We start from the raw sequence: 24078 nt of genomic DNA, 5'->3' as shown, positions 1-24078 counted from the left end.
GTGGAGCAGTGAGGTGACATTTGAGAACTGTAAAAAGTGAGAAACCATGTGCTATCCATGTACATTTTGTACAGAGTTGGCCTGTGCATTTGGCCTCTGCTAGTATGCTGCTCAGTGCAAATGCATATGCATGCTGAAATCATCCAAATGAAGGACTGCTGTTGCAATTTGGATGCCGTTAAGACGACAAGAGAACATTAATTGTGCTGTCCCTCCATCAACCTTGGATTTTGGAACACCACGTCAGTTCAAATCCGAGTGAGCTTTGAGCACAGGCAGCATGCTGAGGAAGAGTCAAGTGACATTCAAAGTCCAGTTGTATGTCACATCGATGGTCGCGGATTGTCGAATTCCTGTCGTTGCTGATCCCACCAACGCTTGAGTTTCGTCGAGTCACCGAGTCGGAGAACACTGTCGAGTTGTCGTGTTCTCAACATCCCAGCATTGTCGAGTAGCTGGTACATCGTCGATGAGCATCATTCGCACATCATTTGCCAAATTCGTGGCTGATGTGATCCTACACAAGAGTGTGTTGAGCGTCTAACGAGTCGAGTCGGAGAACACTGTCGAGTAATTGTGTTCTCAAAGCCAGACGATCAACGAGTTTCTTCGTTCCTCGTCCCTGTGTGAGAACTGTCGTTCTCAACATCGAGCAATCGTCGATAGCTGTTAGCATCGTCGTCATCTTTGAGCATCGTCAATTTATGCTCAATATCCGAGTAACACTTCCACCCAAGTTCAAGGTCATCCGATGTCCATGCCGTGCTGCATTGATGAACTGAACTGTTTGAACCGAGCACCAGCCTCTGATTCCAAGAGACATTACCGAGTTAGCGAGTCACCATCTTCCAAGGACTGCTACATTCCAGCTTTGTGCATTGTTGTCACACACATGATATGCATGAACTAATATTTGAATTCTCTTTCAGATATTGAGTAAATTTATGAACTTTGCCTAGTATTTGGTATAGAAGTTGGCCTTTTACTGTGGGATTTCATTGTACATGTACATTGTAACTGTGTCTTGAGTTTTTGAGCATCTAGTCTAGGTTTGAGTAGGCCTTTGTACTAGAATCACCACATGAGTCTATGCTTTAGGTTGTAAGTTGACCTACTGCATACTACGAGTTGTGAGTATTTCTTCTGACTAAAAGCTGTATTTGGTCTTGAGAATCTTCGCTGCAGTTACAGGTTGTAATTTGACCTTGCTGCACGCTATCTTGAGTCGAGATTGAGAATCTTCGCTGTAAGTAGAGGTTGTAATTTGACCTTGCTACACGCCAACATCGAGTTGAGTTTAGAGTCTCACTGTGGGTTTTGAGTGACCTTACAGTGTTAGCAAGTTTACCACATCAGTGTTAAGTGGAGAATTTGCGTCTTTCTTGAGTAGAACACACGAGTTGTTGTTACGTTGTCATGCTTATGAGTAGGCCTTGGTGAAACTTGGAATATCACTTTGCGAGTTCATAACACCCAACGTGTACGGTGTTAGCAGTGCCAATTCATCTTGCATATTTTAGTTGCATTTCAAGCCAACTTCTATGCTACCATTTTGTATTGTCGCTTTCATGTGTTCACAGCTACACTTTTCCTAAGGTTCTATTTTGCAACGTTTCATCTGAGTTTATCTGGGGTTTGAGAAATTTCTTGTGCTGCCCTCTATGCTGTTCATGATACTACAGGGTTGAGTTCATGTCATATTGACACAGGGAATTTATCAACTGGCTGAAATTCCAAGGGTTTAGATTGCTACTGTGCTTATTTCAGTCATTCTCTCTGAGATCTGAGTTTTTTGAGTTTTGAGTTTTGAGTAAAACTGCAACCATGGGTGAACCACCAACCTTGCAATCACTGTGTGATAAACGCAAAATATGTCGCGGGAAGTACACTCGACAGGAAAACACTGTGACAAGGTATTACAGGGAAGCATGTAACTTGTACGACAAAGGAGATCGCGTTACCCAGTTTGAGACAGCCGTGCGAAAAACGGGTAATGCCATGGAAGAGCTGAATGCGGTCTACGGTGAATTGAAGGACGTACAGACTGAGGTGGACTTCCATCCTGATTTAGGGAAACTGAACGATGAAGCCTTGAGAGTTGAGACTGAGTCAGAGGAGAGGTATCGCACCCAGTACTACGACATTTCTGCCATGGTTCAACAACTGCAAGCGGATGCTGAGAAGGAGAGGCGTACCCCGTCGGAGAAGTCGAGTGATACTTTCACACCTGAGCACTTTGCCGCCGCCATGAAGGAGACCCTGGAATCAGTACAAACAGGAATTTCTGGTGATCAGTTAGAAAGGATTCTAGGGACCTTATCGCACAAGAAGCGTTATGTTCAGATACCGAAATTCAAAGGTGATGTCGAGTTGTTTGACCAGTGGAAACAACTGGTAGAGACTGAATTAGAAAAACCAGGCTATAGCGAGGTGGAAAAGACCCACATAGTCATATCATTAGTTGATGGAGAGGTATCCAAACTCATCAGTGGACTAAAGGATCCAAGTTCAGATGACATCCTTGAGTTTTTGGAGAATAGGTACGGAGATGTGTTGACAAAGATCCAGAAGGCAGTGAACGAGATTGCTGCAGTGCCTGCTGTCAGTTCGCCCTCAGCAAAGGATCTTGATTCTCTCTACAACCTGCTTAATTCCAACTGGAATTACATCATGAAACGAACAGAAGATGACAAACACGTGGTAAGGGCAAGCTGGATCTTTACAGCCCTTGTCCGACCAAAACTGCCAAAGGGACTTCTCAAAAAATGGGATGGAGAGATAATCAAAGAGGAGAAGTCGATGGGGACGACGTCGGAATTACCGATACGTTTCGACACTCTTTTGGAGAAGCTGCAAGATGCCGTCAAGGTTGCGAGGCGAACGGAGCCAAGCAAACGAGATAAACCCGAGAAGGAGAAGGAGAAAGAGAAGAAGTGGGTTAAGGATTACCAGAAGGAATCTAAGAAGCCTACAGGTCATGCTCTTCAGATATCTCAGAGGACACCGAAACCCAACAAGGAGGAATCGTGCATATTCTGTCAACTTAGGCACTTCTCATCAAGTTGTCCAACAGTGAAGTCGATGCCTGTGTCAGAGCGAGTTGAGAAAGTGAAAGCGTCAAAGGCATGTTTCAACTGCTTGCGGACTACTCACTTTGTGGATGCATGTCGGTCATCTAGCTGTAAGAATTGCTCGAGGAAGCATCACACACTCTTACATTTCGACAAGCAAGGAGGAAACAAGACTGGGAGCAACCAGGAAACATCGAGCGAAAAGGAGACAAGTGGAGATGGTAACAAGCCTGAGGAGACCGTGAAATCACCCCACTACTTCGTGAAAGCCAGAGAGACAGATGGTGAAGTACTGTTACAGACAGGCCTAGCGAAATTGGAGTCGAGGAATGCAGTCGCACATGGACGAGTTCTCTTTGACTCAGGGAGTGGAGCCACATTTGTCAGCAAGCGAATGGCAAGGAGTTTGCAGCTGCATGGTCAACCAGTTGCAGCAGAGTTTACCTTAGCAGGAGGAAAGGTCATGACACTTGATACCCAACGAGTCAAGTTTCATTTGTCGAGCATACTACCCAAATGGAAGGGAGAGACGTTCGAAATCATCGCCTATGTTCTAGAAAATCCATGTGCTGATATCAATGAAGTCAATGAGGATTTGTCAAAGATTGAACAGCTGAGAGACCTCCAGATAGCTGATGAGTTCCCGAGAAAACGTCAATCGGTGGATGTTCTGTTAGGAATCCAGGATTCAATGAAAATCTTACAGGATAAGAGAGTCTTTGGATCAGGAAACAGTCTTTCAGCGCAGAGGAGTCACATTGGTTGGATCGTGTCCGGAACCTGTCCCGCTGATCAGGAAAGCCACACAACGTTGCCAGTCAATCATTCAACATTTCAACTGTCCAGCGAGATAGACATCGCGACCAAGCACTGGGAGACGGAGCACATAGGGATCCTACCAAATGAGAAAAACCAGCACCTCTCAGAGCTTGAGACTGAAGCCCTGAGACAGCACAAGGAGAAAACAATCAAGATCAAGGATGGTTATGAGACAGGATTGTTGAAACATCCGGAGTGGAAGGATAAAATTCTGAAATCAAACAAACAACAAGCAATGAGGAGACTTGGTAGTCTGGAGCAGAGACTGAAAAAGGATCCTACATTGTCAGCGAGATACCAGGAGCAAATCAATGAGTTGATCAAGAAAGGTCGAGCGGAACGAGTGAATGAGGAAAAGGAGCCGGAGGATCGTAGTGTGTGGTACTTGCCCCATCATCCAGTAGTGAGAGAGGACAAGACGACAACAAAGGTTAGAATCGTCTTCGATGGATCGATGAGAGGCCGGGATGGAGTATCACTCAACGACACCTTATTACCAGGACCTGCCCTGCAACCTGACCTTCCTGGAGTTTTGATGCGATTCAGGCGCCACAGAATTGCATTGATAGCGGATATCGAAAAGATGTTCCTCCAGGTAAGTATGAAGGAGATAGATCGAGATAGCCAGAGATTCCTATGGAGAGACTTGGACACGGATAAGGAGCCGGAAGTTTTCAGATTGACCACAGTCACCTTCGGATTAACGTCTTCGCCATTCTCAAGCATCAAAACTGTGCTAGATCATGTCGCGGCACATCGTGAGGAGTACCCAAAAGCTGCTGCAGAGATTGAGGAGAATATCTTCGTGGATGATATTTTGAGTGGAGATGAGGAGGATAATGAGGTGGCGGAGTTGGCAGTTGGACTGAAGGAGATTCTGAGCCCGGAATGGAACATGAGGAAGTTTCTATCCAACAAACCAGGAGTTTTGTCAGGTCTTGCCAAGGAAGACATCGCGTCGGAGCTCACAGAGAAGATGGTTGGCGAAGAGATCTCAACAAAGGCGCTGGGAGTCAGATATCGACCCAAGGAGGATGTTCTCATGTTCTCATTTGTTGACAAAATGGAGGATGTGGAGATCGAGACCAGGAGAAGTGTGTTGAAACAACTCCATCGGATTTATGATCCACTTGGCATGCTATCGCCCTTTGTACTCAAGGCTAAGCAAATTTTCCAACAATCATGGGTCACAACTGGAGGATGGGACGACGCGCTACCATCGGAGATAGAGGAGGAGTGGAAACGCTGGAAATCTGAAGTGACACTACTGGACAGCATCAAGATACCGAGGTGTATTGTGCCTGCTGACTTCCAGGATCCAGTATATTTCCTACACGGCTTTGGAGATGCATGTGAGACATCATACGGAGGAGTGGTCTATTTGACTAGCCAGGATTCAACTGAGAGACGTCACGTTGCTCTACTCAGCTCAAAGACCAGAGTAGCACCCCTGGGAAAGAGGAGGAGCATCCCGGAACTGGAGCTCATGGCATCACTGGTGACAGCAAGGTTAACAAAGTATGTGGAAAGAGAGCTCAAGCTTCCGATTGCTTCAGTGAATTGCTGGACAGATTCCAAGGTTGTCACACACTGGTTAAGCAAGCCACCATACAAATGGCAAACATTTGTCGCAAACAGAGTAGCTGAGATTCAGAACTTAGTGCCACCCTGCAACTGGAGACATGTTCCAGGAAAATGGAACCCTGCGGATCTTTGTTCCCGAGGACTTACTGCTGAGAATCTGGTTGAATCTTCATTGTGGTGGAATGGTCCATCCTTCCTGACTGAAAGTGAAGAACAGTGGCCAGAACAAGAGAAGAGCAAGAAGGAGGATGAGGAAATAGCTGACTCGAAAGCCAAGCCCAAACTTCGTCAGATTGGTATTGCTGCTGTAGCCAAGACGGATATTGCTGCTGCTGAGAAATACATTGAGAAATTCTCATCATACCAGAAGTTCATCAGGGTAATGAGCAGAGCGAGGAGTTGGATTAGGATCCATAGGTCCCGAAAGGAGGGGAGAGATCAAAACGAGGGGAGAGAAACTGACAAGGAGAAAAGCATTCCAGGAACAACTCTCAATGACAGACGTCAGGAGGAGCTGCACTGGATCAGATGGGCTCAATCGCTCAAGTATCAGGAGGATATTGAGGAATTGAAAGCCGGACGACAAGTCACCATGGAGAGTAAACTGGCTCCATTGAGCCCAGAGTGGGACGAGAAGGATCAAGTGATGCGAGTGGGAGGTCGTCTTCATTACGCCCCATTGCCGGAGGAAACTAAGCATCCCATCATCTTGCCTGCTCACAACCGATTTGTGGATAAGTTAGTTCTGTACTACCACCAGATTAACCTACACACAGGACCAGCACAAACCCTGGCTTTCTTGAGAAACAAGTACTGGCTTATTCATGGGAGACAGGAAGTGAGACGCATTCTTCACAAGTGCAAGGCTTGTAAGGATCCAGAGGAGATTGAGCAAAAGATGGCGCCGCTGCCTGTGGAAAGAGTGAGCATGAGTCTTCCTTTCACGCACATAGGATTAGACTATGCAGGACCTTTATACGTAAAGATGTCCAGAGATGAGACAACGAAGGCTTACATTCTGATCTTCACGTGTATGGTGACTAGAGGAGTGCACCTGGAACTCACACCAGATCTTACTACAGAAGAGTTCATGGCTGGGCTGCAGCGCATGATGAATCGCAAAGGGAAATGTGTATTCATTCTCTCTGACAACGCAAAGACATTCAAAAAGGCAGACACCTTGCTGAGGATTCTTTACAAACAGAAGAATGGAAAGAACAAGCTTAATGAGGAGATAACAGGAAAGGGAATAACATGGCGTTTTATCACGGAGAGAGCCCCATGGCACGGAGGATTCTATGAGAGACTCGTGCAAAGCGTCAAGAAACCACTGAGGAGAGTGCTTGGGAAAGCACACCTGACATACCTTGAGATGCAGACTGTACTCTCGGACATCGAAGCACAACTGAATTCTAGACCCCTGACTAGTGTCTCTGCAGACAAAGAGGATTGGTCGCCTATCACTCCAGGACACCTGATGATTGGCCGGAGCCTACAAGTTCTGCCTGATGCCTCATTGGCAGGCCATACTACCGTCGCAGTGAGCAAGAGATGGGCCTATAATCAGCACCTGTCAAGGATCTTTTGGAATCGATGGACGAAGGAGTATTTGACTGAGCTGAACCAACTGAGGAAGTGGACTGAGGTTCGAGATAACCTTCATGAGGGAGACGTTGTTCTAGTCGCTGAGGACAACACCAGGAAGCTGGATTGGAAGCTTGGAAGAGTGGAGGAGATCTTTCCAGGACGAGACGGTCTTGTGCGCTCAGTACTGGTGAAGACGAAATCGGGATTGATGAGACGTCCAGTACAGAAGCTGAGGCTATTGGAGACCACCATTGTGCCAGAGGATGTTGAAAGCGATTCAGATCCAGATTAGCCAATGTTAGTGGAGTATTGTGACTAGAGACATTCTATGAGCATTGAGAACTACAACATATACAAGAAAATACAACTAAGGGTTTCGTTCACTTAGTAAATACTTTATTCGAATTGTGGAGTACGAGTAGAGAGAATAGTTCAAGCGATATTTGCCAGTTGGTATTTCGCATAATTCGTTTCAATATTTTAGCCAGTGTTGCAGTAAGCGTGAAATTTTCGGTGCTCAGATTTCAGAGGGGAGTATGTCGCATTGGGACAACCTGTATAAGTTTAGTTTTTTGGGACACACTGTAGTTCAAGGTAATTAGCATAGGTGGCAGCACTGGGGGGAGTGTGTTGAGAAAAAATGATGGAGGACATCTGAGATGCTGTGAGCACATGAAGAAAAGAAACCTGAATATTATGATGAGAAGATGAATATAGACAGTTTTATTGAATTACAAGAGTTAGAGTTGAGTAATTATACAGTCCTACCCCGACAGCAACACGGTCAGCAACACTGGTGTTACAGTGAAACGCCTTTAGAAATGCACACTAATGCATTTAACATGCTTATCAGTTAAATCACGTTTATGACTTTTTTTGTAAATCCATACAGTCATGTACATGTACATGCTTCTTCATGGATTATTGACCAAAACCCGAGTTTAGTAACAGAAATTGAATCGAGAGCGGGAAGTCGGCCATTGTTAAATATGCGCATATAAATTCGAATATGACGTCACTGCTCTCAGATTGGCCAACATGTTGTAACCTCTCCGGCTCGCCAAAGAGGGTAGTATTTTTGCCCTATTTGGCAAGCCCGGCTTGCCGAACAGGGTGGCTTTTTAGTGCTGTTTGGCAAGCGGCTCTCCCAACAGGACAAAAAAAGATGCCTGTTCGGCGAGCGGCTTGCCAAATAGACCCGGCCTAATACTTAATGCCATTAGGAGTTTTATCATTTGTGCGGTACCAGTTAGTCTGCCCCATTACAGTCCGCCACGTGATTGGCCGAAAGTTGCAACACACTGCGAGTGGCCACCTGTCGGGAACTTATGCGCTGGGACAACGTACAGTCATGTATATGGCAGAGCTTCGTTATGAAAGTATTTTTGTTGAATTAAATTTACAGGAGCATAATGACGATCAAACGACTTTTCCATTTCGTCCAAACTTTTAGATTGTAGAAAATAGCATTATTCGTTATTTCTCGCACGCACAAGGCCATCCACGGGAAATATCTTCCCGTCGCCGGAGGCTACACACCACTGACAGATGTTAAGCCATTTTCCTTTAGACATCAACCGTCATATTTTTTTCCTATATCTCAACCGAACCCATGTCCAGGGCAGGAAGACCTCACCCGGGGCATAAAAATTCAGAGATTATTTGACGGGTTATGACCATGACAATTTTAGGGTTTGGAGTTCTAGGTTTTTGGGAGGTTTTTTTTCTTAATTTCACCGGTCCGCTGCGGTAGGATCCCCAAATCCACGCCCGTGAGCATATCAGGCTCGACGTTCATCTAATGTTCGACAGAAACAGCTTTGATAATCCAACCAACTCCGACCCATTCCATGGAAGACTACTTCTGTACCTAGAAATCCTCCCGAATAACCTCTAGTCCGTAAGTGTGCACTCTAGGATGAAATGACAAAATTGATGTTTTTTCCGGTTGGACGATTGGACTGACACTCTAATAGCTTCTTCCTCTCGGCCTAGTGATCTGCTGTGAACTCTGGGGTTCCCAGAGTAATTCCATGAGAGAGGAATGAGTTGGCCAGTGATGCATCGCGAAACAGAAAAGGTCCCCCGGAAAAAGTGGCCGGCCCTATTGAAGAGGCGAAGACTGTGAGTAGCTCGGAGGTTAAGCGCAAAATACAATCAATTGTAACCCAGAAATTTTGACTGAGGACAATTCAAAGTTTAGCTGGAAGTGATACCTCGCTGGATTTATTGATTGCCTCACCAAACACTACGAGGTTGGAGCTAAAACGTAAGCCAACACCTCGGTGCTCCACCCGAGACTGGCCTCATACCAGCCCCAACCCAGGACGCATAGAACCGGGGAGATAACGAGGTGTCGGCAAAAACAACGCTTGGATATTCACCACGGCCGAATAGTCATTAACTCGTTCAAACATTGAGCAGGAAGTATTTCCAAGTTAAAACTTGTAATTGGCTTCCTAGTGGAGAGATTCAGATTTGAGGCCAGGATAGAACGAGGTGGCCGGATGGCACCTTGCCTGCTGCAGTAATGCAATGAAACTGTGCGATATGCCTGTATGGTATGCCTAGAAACGATAATACAAAACAATCAACCTGCCTTGCTGATATCAACCAGTGAAAAAGATCACCTCGTTCGAATTCTCATTCGCGTCCTCGGATTAAAATATGAACCTCTCGATTGACTGCTAACACCGGTGTGACGGGGATAGTAGTCCTACGGCTGATAGTCCGTGTAACAATAGCCCGCATTGCTAAATGTTTTGGTTAGTGTTAGCGGTACAATAGATCATGCTGCTTAATTGGTCAAATGCAATGCTATCGGACTATGACTCCAGGGGGACTATATCCGCTGTCACACCGGTCGTGCATATCCAGCGCTTCCTCTGGCATGCCGATAGCAGGAATCATCATTAATTTCTGCTTTGGGGAAACATGGACTAATTATGCTGGACATTTTGTCAACAACACAACAGTTATGTTAGTTCAACGGGACCCTAATTTGATTCGATAACGGTTTTGACCATCCTGAGGAAATCAGGGTTAATGTTTACTTCTCCGGCTCTGTACGCCGGAGACGCGAATACTGACCACTGCTTTCCACCGGATGGATTTTGTCAGATCAACTGACTATTATCTCCTTGCGACAATCGGTGTAGGCTTTGTAGTATGACAACCATTCACTTCAGCGTTGTCATTGCTTCCTCTTATTGCCAAACATCCAAATGGCGGACAGGGTGATTAATAATCAGTTGTAGCCATCGCCCGGGAATAACCAGGTTCGAAATATGGTATAGTGATAATTGGTCTCACGATATTCGTGTAATAGAGCAATGTCGTTGATCAAACCTTTTACGCGTGTATATTGGACAGACTACAAAGCGACTTCGGATACTCTAAACTTGATTCTGTGACAGCAATAATCCGTTTGACATCCCGCCAATGAAATATCAAGTGCGGTGCCGCTTTATTGCGGCTTTCGGGCATTCTTGCTGATACTTTCCGAACTAATCTATAGGCGATATTGCAGCTCCCGCACCCGGACAGGGGCGTGCCAGTCGCTTGTTGTTGTTGTTGTTGTTGTTGTTGTTGTTTTTGTTGTCGTCGTCGTCGTCGTCGTCGTCGTCGTCGTCGTCGTCGTTGATATGCTCATTATGTTTAATAAGTTCAACACCGTTCATCAAAAATTTTCAATTGTGTAAATACGTTATCCTGAATACAAATTTCAACATTGCCGTATATAGTATAGACAGGTACAAATGATGTATACATGTACCATGTTTGAGCAAAGGAACATGAATGCTTACTGTACTACCATGACTATACGGCACAGGTTATAACTGCATTACTATTTTTCTGACCCAAGATGAAAAACGAACCGCCACGGATGTACAGCACTATCCGTACTATATGTACACACATCCGCGGAACGAGCTCGTAGGTCAACTTGGTAGTCAGGTTACAAGTAGCTAGGCCCTTATGCACAGGCAAACCCACGATTGTCGCTATCACCATGATAGTGCTAGCAAGATGAATGGCCCTTCTATCAGCTTATTGACTACACAGTCTCGCTTAATTTATCTAACACTCAATTCTCAGTCATGATACTCAGAAGCAGGTTCTTAAATTACATTTATCCTACACTCGACAAGACCACAGAAAGATGTTATCTAGTTTACGAACGTGCGACCACGGGCTATTCGGACAAGAAACCATAAAGATGTTATCTAGTTTACCAAACGTGTGCGGACCAAAGGCTTTTCTCAGAAAGTAGCATCAGTCCGCATCTCGCCATTTGGCTCTCTATCGTGAGAAGGGTAAATAGGAAAAAGGCAAACTAGTTGTTCGGTCGATTCAGCCTTTCTGGTTTAGTGGCGTTGGTTAAACGAGTTTATGAGGACTTCATACGTCAATGAAAACATGCATTGATTTTGTGCATTGGGAAATTTCTCACCTGACACAAATGGGCCAACAATTGACAACAACGTCCATCTAATATTTCTCTAAAATTGGTTAAGAAAAACAGCATACTACTATAATGAGTTGAATTGATAAAAATATTTAGCACCCCGATCGTACGCAATATACAATATACTGGAACAAATTCAACAATGTCGTAACCATTTACATGTACTGACTGCATACCGTACGCCATATTGACCACCCGGCTAGGTTTAAAGGGAATACTATGATGTTCAGGACGAAAGTACGCTAAAACCTAAATATCACGAGGCGAAAATTATCATGCTACCAAAAGAAATAATCATGTTTATGCGAACGCTGAAGAGTCTTGTAATGGTTTCTGGACGACCTCCAGATCACCTCATATCTGATAGCTATCATCATGTTTATATAATGACACATTATCAAGTTTATGATGACAGCGATCGGTCAGTGTGTCGTGATTAAGTTAGAATCAACTGATTACGAAGTTATTACGAAGTGCGAAGAACATTGGAAAACATGCCTATTTAACCCCAATACCAGACTGAGATATTTTTTACCCGTCCTAGGCATCCGCATGCAGCCCCCTCTGAACCGCTATCTCTACGAACTTAGGGGGAATTTTCCCCGACCAGCGCTTGAGCTCACTTTTTACATGTTCACCGCCCGAGAAAATGTACCGTCTCATTTCCTGCTCAGAAGTCCGGCGCGGATCAGTTAGCTTATAGATTCACTGCACCATGATGAACATGTATAGACAACAAAGCCCGCAATAGAGTTTCATTTAGAAAATTGTGTATGACTTGACATGCTTAATGGTGCATCTTGCTCAGATACCGACTGAAACGCGAGAAGGGCATTGTATTGCTCGAACGAAACTCGCTTAAAGTAAACATCTTATTTGACCGTGTTCTCCAAGTACACGTATATAAAATATCAGTGGCCCAGGTATTGACATTGCTCAGCTTCGAGAAAACGCACGTATGGGCGGAGGCTACGGAGGCAGTACCGCTGGAAGTTCAGTAATCCTCATCATCGGAGAGTGAAATCATGAATTGGGCGTATTCCGTGTTCTAATTGGATTCCGTTATCAAGTATATTGATTAGCTCTATTCGAGGGCGTTGCAATTAAAGAGGATCAACGAGAGTGGTAGCAAATTGGTTCTCAACGCCACCGCTTTAATTGTTTCAGAGACTATATCGCCAGGTCTCAAGTCTCTGAAACAATGGCTTTTAAGAGTAGAATCATGCAAAAGTAAAACAGGTCGGTTTGGCTTGTGTTTGTGTATGATAATAGCCACCCCCCCCCCCCGCCCCCTGCTCGCTCATCTTCTCATACACGTCACAGAAGGCATATTTTGTGTCCTTCGATAGACCCGTGTTCAACCAGTCCAAATTAGTTCCAAACGCCACCGCTGTAAACCCGGCTTAAAGCGGTGGCGTTGGGAACCAATTTGCTACCACTCTTGTTGATCCCCCTTTCTATTGCAACGCCCTTGAATAGAGCTAATCAATGTAATTGATAACGGAATCCAATTAGAACAAGGAATACGCCCAATTCATGATTTCACTATCCGATGATGAGGATTACTGAACTTCCAGCGGTACTGCCTCCGTGGCCTCCGCCCATACGTGCGTTTTCTCGAAGCTGAGCAATGTCAATACATTGTGGGTCAAGATGATGAAGAGGTCTCTGGTTCTTAACCTTTTCACTCGCCGTATGAACGCATCGTTACGCACTCCCGGTATACGGCTTGCCCGTTGTTCTGAATTAAAACGTAGTGTGCAGTGTGTTTTATAGTTTACACAGATTGTGCAAAGTTTGTATCTGGGTCAGAAACATATCTGATTTGTTGCAGAATTAAATGATTTGCACAAATTATTCTCTCGACGATACTATCTTATCCGCCCGCACTCATTATTTCCGTTGTTAATATGCGAGAGTCGCTTCGTACGTAATGTTATCGTGATATATCGAGAGGTTTCACATTCACTTCCTATAAATTTCCACTTACTTCTTTTATCACTCGGGAATAGTTTTCACCCATGACAATTAATTGTCTCGATAAATTTCCATTATTTTGCAAAACGTTTTAATTGCAAATCACCACCGTTGTCATGGTAACGCCTAAATAATGAGGTATTATGTGACAAGTATTCTGATTCCGCGCTTACCGGTGTATGCTTTATGATTGGTGGATGTGTTTGATAGTTGTCGTAATTCGTCCGCGTTACGTGACTGTTAATTAATTTGGAGTATTTCTCTAATATGTAAATGCATTCTGGGAAAAAAATCTTCAAGGTAGAAGTGAATTTGACGAACATCAGTTGACATTTGATATTTCGATTCATTAAATTCCATTTGATAATGAATTCTTCTTCCATCTGATCTTTTTTTTCTACGAAGAAAAATGAAAATCTGGTACTGAGATGCCTAGATACTGATACTAGGGTAAATTGCCAACTTGTTGAGTGGCTGGCTGTAACAGCTAAAAGCTTTAAAATACTTTCCCTCTTTAAAGTTCGTCGCTGTGTCAACAGAAAAAGTGCCCCCAATCAATGGTGGGTTAATTTTAACGTGATATATATAACCGACGCCAATATTGACATAACCGTTATAGCGTACATACGTTGATCAGTTACAAACATAATAGATCCATATATATCATCATTTATCGATTATGAATCGGATACTCGGCTCGACGATAACTACATGTAGCTTCCGGCTCTTCTTACTGGATAATCGAAAAGAGAAATTGAGTTGTAACAGTGTCAGAGGGAATAACAAGGTTATAATGCATCTTGATTCGGTTTTTCGTACTCACAATTATATCAATACAGGTACAGTCCATATCTCATTATTGTCATCCCTAAATTCGCGTCATTGTTTTGCGTCGCGCTTAACTCGCGCGACGCAAAACAGTGAGAGATAAGCGCCCCACTGGTGCGACAATGACGCACAACTCGGCGTGCGCGTCAATGACGCGAAGCAGGATGGATATCATTTGTGATTTGGACTGTAGCTCCAGTTTGCTACACATGGGGTGCTTTATTGGCACCTCTCCTGCGCATTGGGGTGCCATATATGCACCTCTACAACCTATGACACCCCAAGCTCCTCCAAAACACCCTATAACTTTTAAATTCTCCGTAGCCAGAACGCACCCTTGTTTTTACAGTGTACAGCCAGTGATCCCATGAGCGTTGTTTCCGTAGAACTGACTGATAGATACAGAGTCGTCATTTGGAGGACCGATGGACTATTATTATTGCACATCAAATGGAAAATTTTTTAATCTGACTGAATCATAACGCTATCCGGTTTCGATCACACCTGGACCCAAGTGAAGCCTTCGTGCAGCGATCATCTTAATGCGGATCGACGCATTGCCTACTCGCTTCGCGGAAGTAACCTCGGGTGCACTTAGGAGGCGCGAAAAGATTCCCGAAACCTGCCTTCCCCGAAACCTGCCCCTGACGAAACCGCCGAAAAGAGTAGGCCTCCCGGGGGCACTTCGGTCTTTCATGTCCTTTGGGTTATAGTCGCTTTAAAACCGTTTCCCCTCAATTCCAGGTTAGCTATCTCTCAACCAGCCCCGACCTCAGCAACTCGGAGAAATTCGGTTACTTTCTACGAACAGTTCCTTCTGATGTTAACCAGGCATTGGCCATCATTCGAATACTCAAGTAAGTCAAACTTTCATAGAATCAAAAACTAAACGGGTCAGGTGTAGCTGGTCTCATTGTTAGTGCAGGAACCTAGATTCAAAATCTTAAAGTTTGCTTTGCGCCATGTTGCTTTGCCAGTTTGCTTTGTTTTGCGCCGTAAATTCTATCGTTTAGAACGAACTAACAACATCCATCTATATACTAAAAGTCAGCACATAAAATGGAAATATTCGAGAGAAAACAGCACGCTGCCGAAGTGTTTCCTCTCAGCGGTAACATCGGCAACGTTCCCATTCAAATAGAGCCTACTTTTTATAACTATTGGAGAGATTTCCCGCGAAGACCCGCTCACCGCCAGAACTACCTCCTCGTGGTGTATCCACTCGAGTGCCAGACAACTTGACAACACGTCGCTGTCGTGGCGCCGGGCAGGTCCCCGGTGATATGAGCAGGAAAAATAATTGCATAGAAATATAAGTCGTATCATTCACCTTCGCTTTCAGGCATTTCGGCTGGGAGTACGTCTCCATTGTTTATGATGACACCAACTACGGTCTCAAGGGGTCGGGTGCCCTGGAGACCTTCGCTGATGCATTTGGGATATGTATCGCCACCAGGGTTAAGGTTGACTCCAGCCTCAGGGGCGACTCGGATGAGGCCATGGCACACTATATCGGCGTCATGAGACAGTTGATGCAGAAAAATCATGCAAGAGGTAAAGAATTACGAGGCCATGGAAAGCTTTCCTGGGGCAAAACTAGCGGGCAAAATATTTTCCGAAAACTTCCCAATATTTCAGATGAACTTTAAAAAAGACCGAATTGGATAAATACATGGTACATTGAATAAAGTCCAGACGAAAACCTCTGTTTTGACATGTTTTACTTTGTCCGCAGTACTTCAGTAATGACGCCGTCATCAGCATGAGGTCGATGCTCACAGTACTTTTTCCATTGAACGGCCTGTCCCATTCCATAACCAGAGGCATCGGAACCTATTTCAATGGGCTATTTTTTAATTTCCCCGAACACATTTTCTCTTAATATTTCAGTTGTGATTGTCTACTCAGATTACCCACAAGCAAAAATGCTGTTCCGAGCCGCCAAGCAGCTGAATGTCGTTGGAATGTTTACATGGATTGGGAGTGATGGATGGAGCGGGCGGCTGGCGGCCGTCTCCGGCGTGGAGGACGTGGTTGATGGTGCTATAACGGTACAGCCGCGTGCTGTGGAGATTCCCGGCTTTGACAGGCATTTTCAAAGGTGAGTTTTCGTGTTATTCAAATCTACATGACCGCGGCAATGTTAAAGCCCGTTGGTAGACGGAAGCGACTTTGTAAACTTGTTGAAAGAAACACAGTTACTTGGTCTCGAATGCTTTGATTGAAGACAAGTCTACCGCTGCTGAAGACATGGTTCTTATATTGATCTATAATATCCTTCGTACTTCATAACTGCAACATGATGGTTTAAATCAGCAAAAGTGCGAGGGACTTTCGCCATTGACTTTTGCTATTGGTGGCATCCGTCAAGTCTTCACTACGACCAGCTACCGTTCCATCTCGCCCACTGATATTTATAAGACAACTCGTACCTAATGTACTTTACGGTTAAGGCGGACGTAGCGATGTTTCTTCAGAAGAAAACATGGTACTGGACTGCAAAGCCACCATCAAAAACAATCAATCCGGGTGAACAAGTTTATTTGGCAGCGTCTTCCACCGATCATACCTTTCATAATGCGTTACCAGTCATCGTTGGTTCGCTCAGTCAACCTAAAGCTTTCATCAGCGGTTTCGGCGACTGCTTATCAACTGCGTGAAAAAAAACCCCAGGGAAATTGTCTTCTCGGCCGCAAACCTCCTGCTGCAAGGCGAAGACCGAAGCCCACTCGCTTCTTGTGCCATACAGTTTAGATAGGAAAAGAAAAAATGTCCTGCCAGTTTCCTTCATCATTTCCATATCTTAGACCTCTCCGTAATTTTCCCGTGGGTAAACATGATGGCGTATCATAAACAAATATAAAACCGTCCTGTACTAGTTGCAATTGGTCTTAAGGCGATCATGTAGGGTCTTATTTTACGTGGAGCACACACTTAGTGGGTGGATGGGGATGGACGTCGAGACAATTTGATTGACCAGTCAGGCAAGGGTCTTTGAAAGGCGAGTTGTTGCTACTTCCTGCTGTCGCCGCCTACGTACATACATCCCAGTCTTTATTTGTAAAGATTTTATATATAAATACTGTACATTAAAATTATTATTGTTAATTTCTTACTGACAACGAATTTAAGATATTAGACACGGCAACATGTTTTATCTAGTTTACCGTCTCGAAATATTAAAGGGGGCTATAGGCAGGAGCAGGGGGTTAAATTGGCCATCTTCAGTTGATGGTAGGCACAGTAAGGACACTGGATCATGTTTGATTCAGAAATGAATGTATTCCTCATAAAAGCGTAAGTAGTTTCGACGTACTGAGAGAGAGGAGAGCCCCCTATTGGTGACTTCGTCTGACTTTATCTTGCCTACCTAGCTGCCGCCTGTATAGTCCCTTTAAAGCAAACAATGAGAGTGGCATGACAATTTATGTTATGGTTAACTTATGTATGATCCTCTTGAATAGCTCATGGAAACCAAAATATACCAAAGCCAAACCCCTCAGCGATTAACATTTCCTTTAGTTTGTCAGTTGCATAACTATGACGTGGAAGGCGTCTTGTTAAGAAGCAATCTTGGCAAACAATGTCTTGAGGCAAAGTGATATTCAATAATGCAACAGTCAAAAGAAGCCATATATCCCCCTTCCACCCACCCACCCCCGGTCAGGCGATCGACAGTTAGTCGACACTCGCATTTTTCGGTTACCATGGTAAAGGATTTGACAATTTCAAGAGGTCTTCACACTTCCACAGATTTTTCACTGCTGACGTAAGTTGCTTTCTATTCAGAATGGTGAAGAAGTCGACAGATATTCGACATGACATATCTTTCTGATAGACAGAAATTCGTCACGGATAGGAAAACATGTTCATTCAAAACTCGACACTAATTCGATTCTAAATTAGTTATAACCCATGACCGGGGGGTGCAGGGTTTACATGACGGCTGCATAATCCGCCCCGAAGCCCACACGCGTTTTTGTCAGATGTAGAGGAAATATATCCGTTCAACCACAATTTTCCCATGGCTAAACACACAATGTACCGGTATTGCTTATGGCCAGTTTCATTAGATATTCCTTCAGATCTAAAAGATGGTAAACAGGTTTTCGTCTTGTTCAGCTGTCTGGTGATATTAAACCGTGAATACGATCCATCAATCGAATACATACCCTGATCAAAAGCGGTTTGTGTCACATCTAAACGGATATCTGGCGTTTAATTGGATTCCCGTCGTCGAGATTTTGGTGGTAAGTGTAAGATTACGAGCAGCACGACACAGGCGTTGTTGAGCTTTGTGGGCAGAATCTTCTCCGCGTCACAAAATATCACACATGAAGGTTTTCTATTCGCTGCATTCGGAGTGCAACTGTCTACAGTTTAATGAATAGTTATCGAACTGGAAATATTGCTTGTCTTGCTAAACACTGCGATCGTGGAGGTAAAATGTTGGCCGATTCCGAGGTATGTTTCCGAGAGGTTTTGACGAAATGGCTGTTTCACCAGAGCGGTGTTTGTTGGAGACAACCAGGCACGGTTTCTGCGGAGGGGGGGGGGGGGGGCAGGGGGTAAAATACTCACCTTCTCAGGGTTTCATACAGAGCGGGGACTTATGTTTTAAAGTCTAAAGTGGCATTTTAGGATACTAAGAAGCAGATTTAAGCGTTCTCATGTGCATAAAAAGCTTAATTAGTTGTAATTTTCGGGGAAAAAAGAAGAAAAAAATCGGGAAAACTTTTTTTCGAAATTTTTTTTCTTTCTATTTGTCCCCATGATTTTTTATTTGAAAAACCAACATATCTCAAGCCCGAGTTGTCCCTTTTATGAAAAAACACTAGAAAGACAAGACGACAGGACCAGATTTGGCAGATGCAAACCACAGCGTGGCTTTTCCTGAGCTATTACCGCACCTGGTATACATGTATCGGATGAAATACTCATTTGAGGAGACTGAATTCTACCGCTGTTTCTTTCCAGCCTCGACCCGTTTACCCACATCGAGAACCCCTGGTTCCAGGAGTACTGGCAGGCGGCGTACAACTGTTCCTTCACCAACCCGCTGGAGCTTTGTACCGGGATTGAGAACACGAACGGCACTGACGGTAAGATTACAGAAAAAGTCTTGGAAATCAGCAAGAGATGGTAGATCACATTTGAGATATCAAATCGCTCTCTTGAGATCATTGAGAGCTGCATGTAATCGCTGTTGTACTTTGTTACTTGAAGGGCGAGTAAAGGCAGGAGCCAGTGAGGGCAGATTCAGTTACAGGCCGACAATGCGGCGATAGGAATCGTTCCTATCTATCGAAATCATTCATGTTTGCATGCGAAATATGATCATAAGAGCTGAATCAAACACCACCCAGTTCCATGTGCACTTTACTAGTATTCACCTGAAGATAACTAGTTGAAGGGCTAAGAGGCAATGTCCGTGCCTTGGCTTCAAAGTGTTACGAACCTAACGGTAATTCCTAAGAACAACAAGTTGTATTTAATAGGCGTCATTCTAACAAGATGTCTGATAGACATCACCAGGTTTTCCCTATGTAGTTCTTTAATAACTCGTCTGTGTGGCTTTTTTCAAATTCACAGATTACTCGCATAAGAACCACTCCCAGCTCCAGTACGTACGAGATGCGGTTTACGCGTTTGCCTACGCCTTGAGGGCTATCCACCGGGACGTCTGCGGTCCGATGAGCAACACCCTCTGTCCCGCAATGGCCCCGGAGAAAATCAAGGGAGACACTCTCCTCCACTATCTCAAGATGATAAACTTTACAGGTATAGATAGAATCAAAGGGGTCGGCGTCAAAACTACTATGTGCATTTTCTTCGTTAAGGAAATAGCAAAAACGTCACAAATACATGTCTAGATTGTTTTGGTTCACAAAAATTTGAATATTCATTTTACATTGCGTAACCACGTGATTGAATGGCCGACTGTCTTGCACTTGAGTTTCATGTGCAATTCACCAAGAATGAACAAAGACTAGTCTTTATTAATACTCTACATCACTGATGTCTTTTGAGTAGCCAAAGCGAACTTCGATCCGGAAAGTTTTTGCACATATGTCGTTTCGAGTCTCCGTTCAAATAAACCATCCTTCGGTTGTTCTTCTAAATTTTCTAAGTTCTACTTTTTGATGAAGCTTCTTCAATCCTGTCTTTTTTTCGTCCCTCCAGATACGGCTGGTAACGAGTTCGTTTTCGTGAACGGCATCGATGGTCCACCGTACTACAGGATCCTGTCGTTCGGTAAAAACAAAGTTGGTGAGTTTGAGTGGCGGGACATCGGGAAATTCAACGGAAACATTACGTCACAAGCAGGGTTCGATATCACGGAGCAATTGGAACTATTTCCGGAGTTCCTCCATCTGTCACAAACATTCCCGCCGTCCGTCTGCTCGGAGCCTTGCTCACAAGACCAAGCGGTCAAGGTCATCGAGTCGGACCATTGTTGTTGGGTGTGCGTCAATTGTACGGATTACCAATACAAGCCAACGGAGGACACGTGTGTTGATTGCACGGAAGGATTTCTGCCGAATTACAACCGGAGTCAGTGCGAGTCTATACCGGAGGAAATGATGCCTGTGATTAATCCACTTACTATAGTTGCGGTCGTGTTGTCTCTGTTGGGAATTGTGGCAACAATCGTCATGGTGTTTATCTTCATAAAATACAATAACACACCCGTTGTAAAAGCATCGGGGAGAGAGTCCAGCCATGTGTTATTGGCGGGAATCTTCCTCTCCTATAGTGTTACCTTCGTCTTCCTGGCAACGCCCAATGTTGTCGTGTGTGTTTTGACACGTGTTTTATTAGGCGCAGCGTACACGATATGCTACGCCGCCATCTTGACCAAATGCAACCGCATTGCGCGGATCTTCAATCCGGCTCTTAAAACTGCTAAAAAAGCTCGATTCATCAGCCCACGATCTCAGTTACTCATCATAACAATGCTATGCATCATCGAAGTGATCATATTGACTGTTTGGATGGTGGTTGACCATCCAGGGACAGCATATATCTATCCAACGCGCTACCAAAAGGTCCTTGTTTGCCAAGGGGCGCAGGGTTTCTCGTTTCTCATAGCATTGGTCTATCCGTTTGTTCTGCTGATTATCTCTACCGTCTACGCCATTATGACGCGAAAAACGCCGGATGGTTTCAACGAGACACGAACTTTGGCCTTCACAAACTACACAAATTGTATCATATGGTTAGCTTTTATTCCTATATTTTTCACATCAAATAGTAACATTATACGCATGGTGACTTTATCCATTGCGACCACAATAAGTGGGACGGTGGCCATTACTTGTCTGTTTATACCCAAGATTCACGTAGTGCTGTTCCGACCAGAGAAGAATACAAAAGAAGCTGTGATGAATAGGACCAGGAGCAAGAGTACCATGGATGGAGACCTGGGGTCAAAGGTATTGGGAGGTAAGTGTCCTTCGGATTAAGTACGTCGACTGCCGACAATTCGGTACGCTTCCTGCAGACAAAGGGCACTGGGTGTATATTGCAAAGCTTTGACCTGGTTGATCAATCGCCGTTCCTTGCAGTAAAGCGCCTTGCAAAACGATAGATTTAAATTTCTGCCACATGTACATGTACTTGCGATTTAAATCGCATGCAGTGATAATCGCTCGTTGCGGTGGTCATCGGGTGTCGGCGACATGAAAAAAATCGTTGATCGTAGAAACCTGCCATCGATATCAAACCCAGCGATTGCATCAACGAAGGTGTCCCTCTGAGGCCTGGTCTTGTTTCGAGTTCCTTGATTGGCCATAAGTTCGTCCCGTGTCAAACATCCACCAATCGAAAAGCGTCTTACATATTTGTGCTGCCTCGTTTCAGATCGATCCCGGTCGAGTTCGGTGGGTCTCCAGAACAGCAGCGGCAGCAAGGTGGCCAGCACTTTGGATGTTTCACAAGTGACTTTCGTGGGCCCAGCGGACAAGTCGTCGTCGCCCAGGCACTCGAAGACACTTGGCATCGCAGTCGAGCTGGGAGGGAAATATCTCAGCGTCCCATCTAGCAATAGTTGTTGTGCTTTTCAGACGGAAAACTCCATTGCAATGAAAGACATGAATTTGGCGAAAAGAGGGTCGACAGTGTCAAACTGATATTTATTTTGTCAGGAGACAAGGCCACCATTGATTTTTTAAGCCTTTTAGCAGCTAATTTGTCAATGTTTGACTGCGTCGCATCAAATACTGCGTGGGGTTGTGAATCTGAAATTTAGATATGATATTCCGGACAGTCGGGCAAGTAAATGGTGAAAAGTAAACTGGTAGTTGACCACGGAAACTTTTTGATAATCGACCAATTGGACAGACGTTGATATTTCCACTCTTTTCAGTCAACTGGCAGAAAAATCTCAAAACACGCCCCCTATTGCCAAATATATAGGTCTGGAACCTCCAACCTATGAATATTCAATGGTTGTCTTGTCTCTTTGGTAAGAAAATTTAGCGAATAATATCCATCGTGATGCAACATTTGAATTTGCGGAAAATAGGTTCTACGATGTCAAAAGTATATTTTCCTAAATGAAGGATTGATTCCGTCGAACAGATAGGCCTACTTGTTGTTTGGGAAAATAAGGGTAGGCGAAGTCCTCCATCTTCACCACCAAGGTTTCTGCATCTTATCAAGGTATACCCCAGCTGTATTTGTTAAAAGGGGATAGACCATGAGGTTTAAGGGATGTCCTCATATTCCGGGAGACCAAAATTCAGTCCGGTTCAATTCCTAATATTGCCACCAGGTGGTTAAAACCGAAAACACAAAAAGTGATATATTTCCCTAATTGTACCACCATTAAAAACAACGCGACTGATGTTCCATTCTGCTAATTCTGTGATATTAGAAAGGTCAAGCCCGAGTGAATGATATGTAATATAACCACTTCATAGATTGAATTATTGGTGTAATATATAACTATTTGTGCAATAAAATATCTTAAAGTTATACTCTGTGTTTGTTCGTACCCTTTGTCAATCTCCGATTCATACCCGACATTCGATCGCCGCTGATAACATCTTGGTCCCCATCTTGGAACCTCCAATCTTGGGACACGCTGTTTAAAGGCGGAGCTCCGAGTGTGGTCAATTTGGAGATCCCCGGTTATTTCGTGCCTTAAATGAAGGTTTAGCAAGCTTGTTGCTGAAAAAATTATCAAAATCATCATGTTGATCGTCCGTTGTCGTCTTCCGTCTGCAAGCTTGGACTATGAACTTGAATCATGGTACACATGACCCACTAGGGCAGATGACCTCTGACACGGACTTTCGGTCGATCTATGTCTTGACTTGGCCACCAGGGGACCAAACCCAAAAACTTGAGAAGTGCGATATATTGCCTTCACCTACAGAGAGGTGAGATTTTCTTATGGCGCAGCGTCCGTCATTCGTCGTTGTCTCTCGTCATTTGTTAGCAAGGCAGGTTTCAAACTATTGGAGCTATCAACTCTCAACTTAGTCCATATGTTCCCATATGTAATGACATCTGCGAGATCAAATTTTGGCCTGGTTTGATTCCTGATTTTGCCATGTGGTGTCACAACATAGGTCACTAAGTAGCATAATTTGGCCGATGGTGGCACATGAGTACTCACATGTCGAAACTACTGGAGCTTGCAGGGCGTTTTTACATCTGATTTGGGTCCTGATGAGAATCTTTTATCATACACAATAACTTGCCTTTTTATCATCGCTTTTTTGCTAAAAGTTAAAG

General features: G+C 44.3%; 1 protein-coding gene across 1 annotated transcript in view; it reads left to right on the top strand.

Moving 5' to 3' along the window:
• Positions 1 to 23295, top strand: part of LOC135497025 (metabotropic glutamate receptor 2-like) — a 48588-nt gene extending 25293 nt beyond the window's left edge. The window contains exons 3-9 of the mRNA XM_064786682.1: positions 15079 to 15191; positions 15677 to 15888; positions 16225 to 16435; positions 19312 to 19436; positions 19927 to 20115; positions 20518 to 21780; positions 22198 to 23295. Coding sequence (XP_064642752.1) covers positions 15079 to 15191; positions 15677 to 15888; positions 16225 to 16435; positions 19312 to 19436; positions 19927 to 20115; positions 20518 to 21780; positions 22198 to 22466 — 2382 coding nt within the window. The 3' untranslated portion in view covers positions 22467 to 23295. The remainder of the gene's footprint in view (positions 1 to 15078; positions 15192 to 15676; positions 15889 to 16224; positions 16436 to 19311; positions 19437 to 19926; positions 20116 to 20517; positions 21781 to 22197) is intronic.
• Positions 23296 to 24078: the final 783 nt, after the last annotated feature.

The sequence above is a fragment of the Lineus longissimus genome, chromosome 12 (genome assembly GCF_910592395.1).
Source record: "Lineus longissimus chromosome 12, tnLinLong1.2, whole genome shotgun sequence".
Classification (NCBI taxonomy): domain Eukaryota; kingdom Metazoa; phylum Nemertea; class Pilidiophora; order Heteronemertea; family Lineidae; genus Lineus; species Lineus longissimus.
This window is presented reverse-complemented; position numbering and strand designations above follow the sequence as displayed.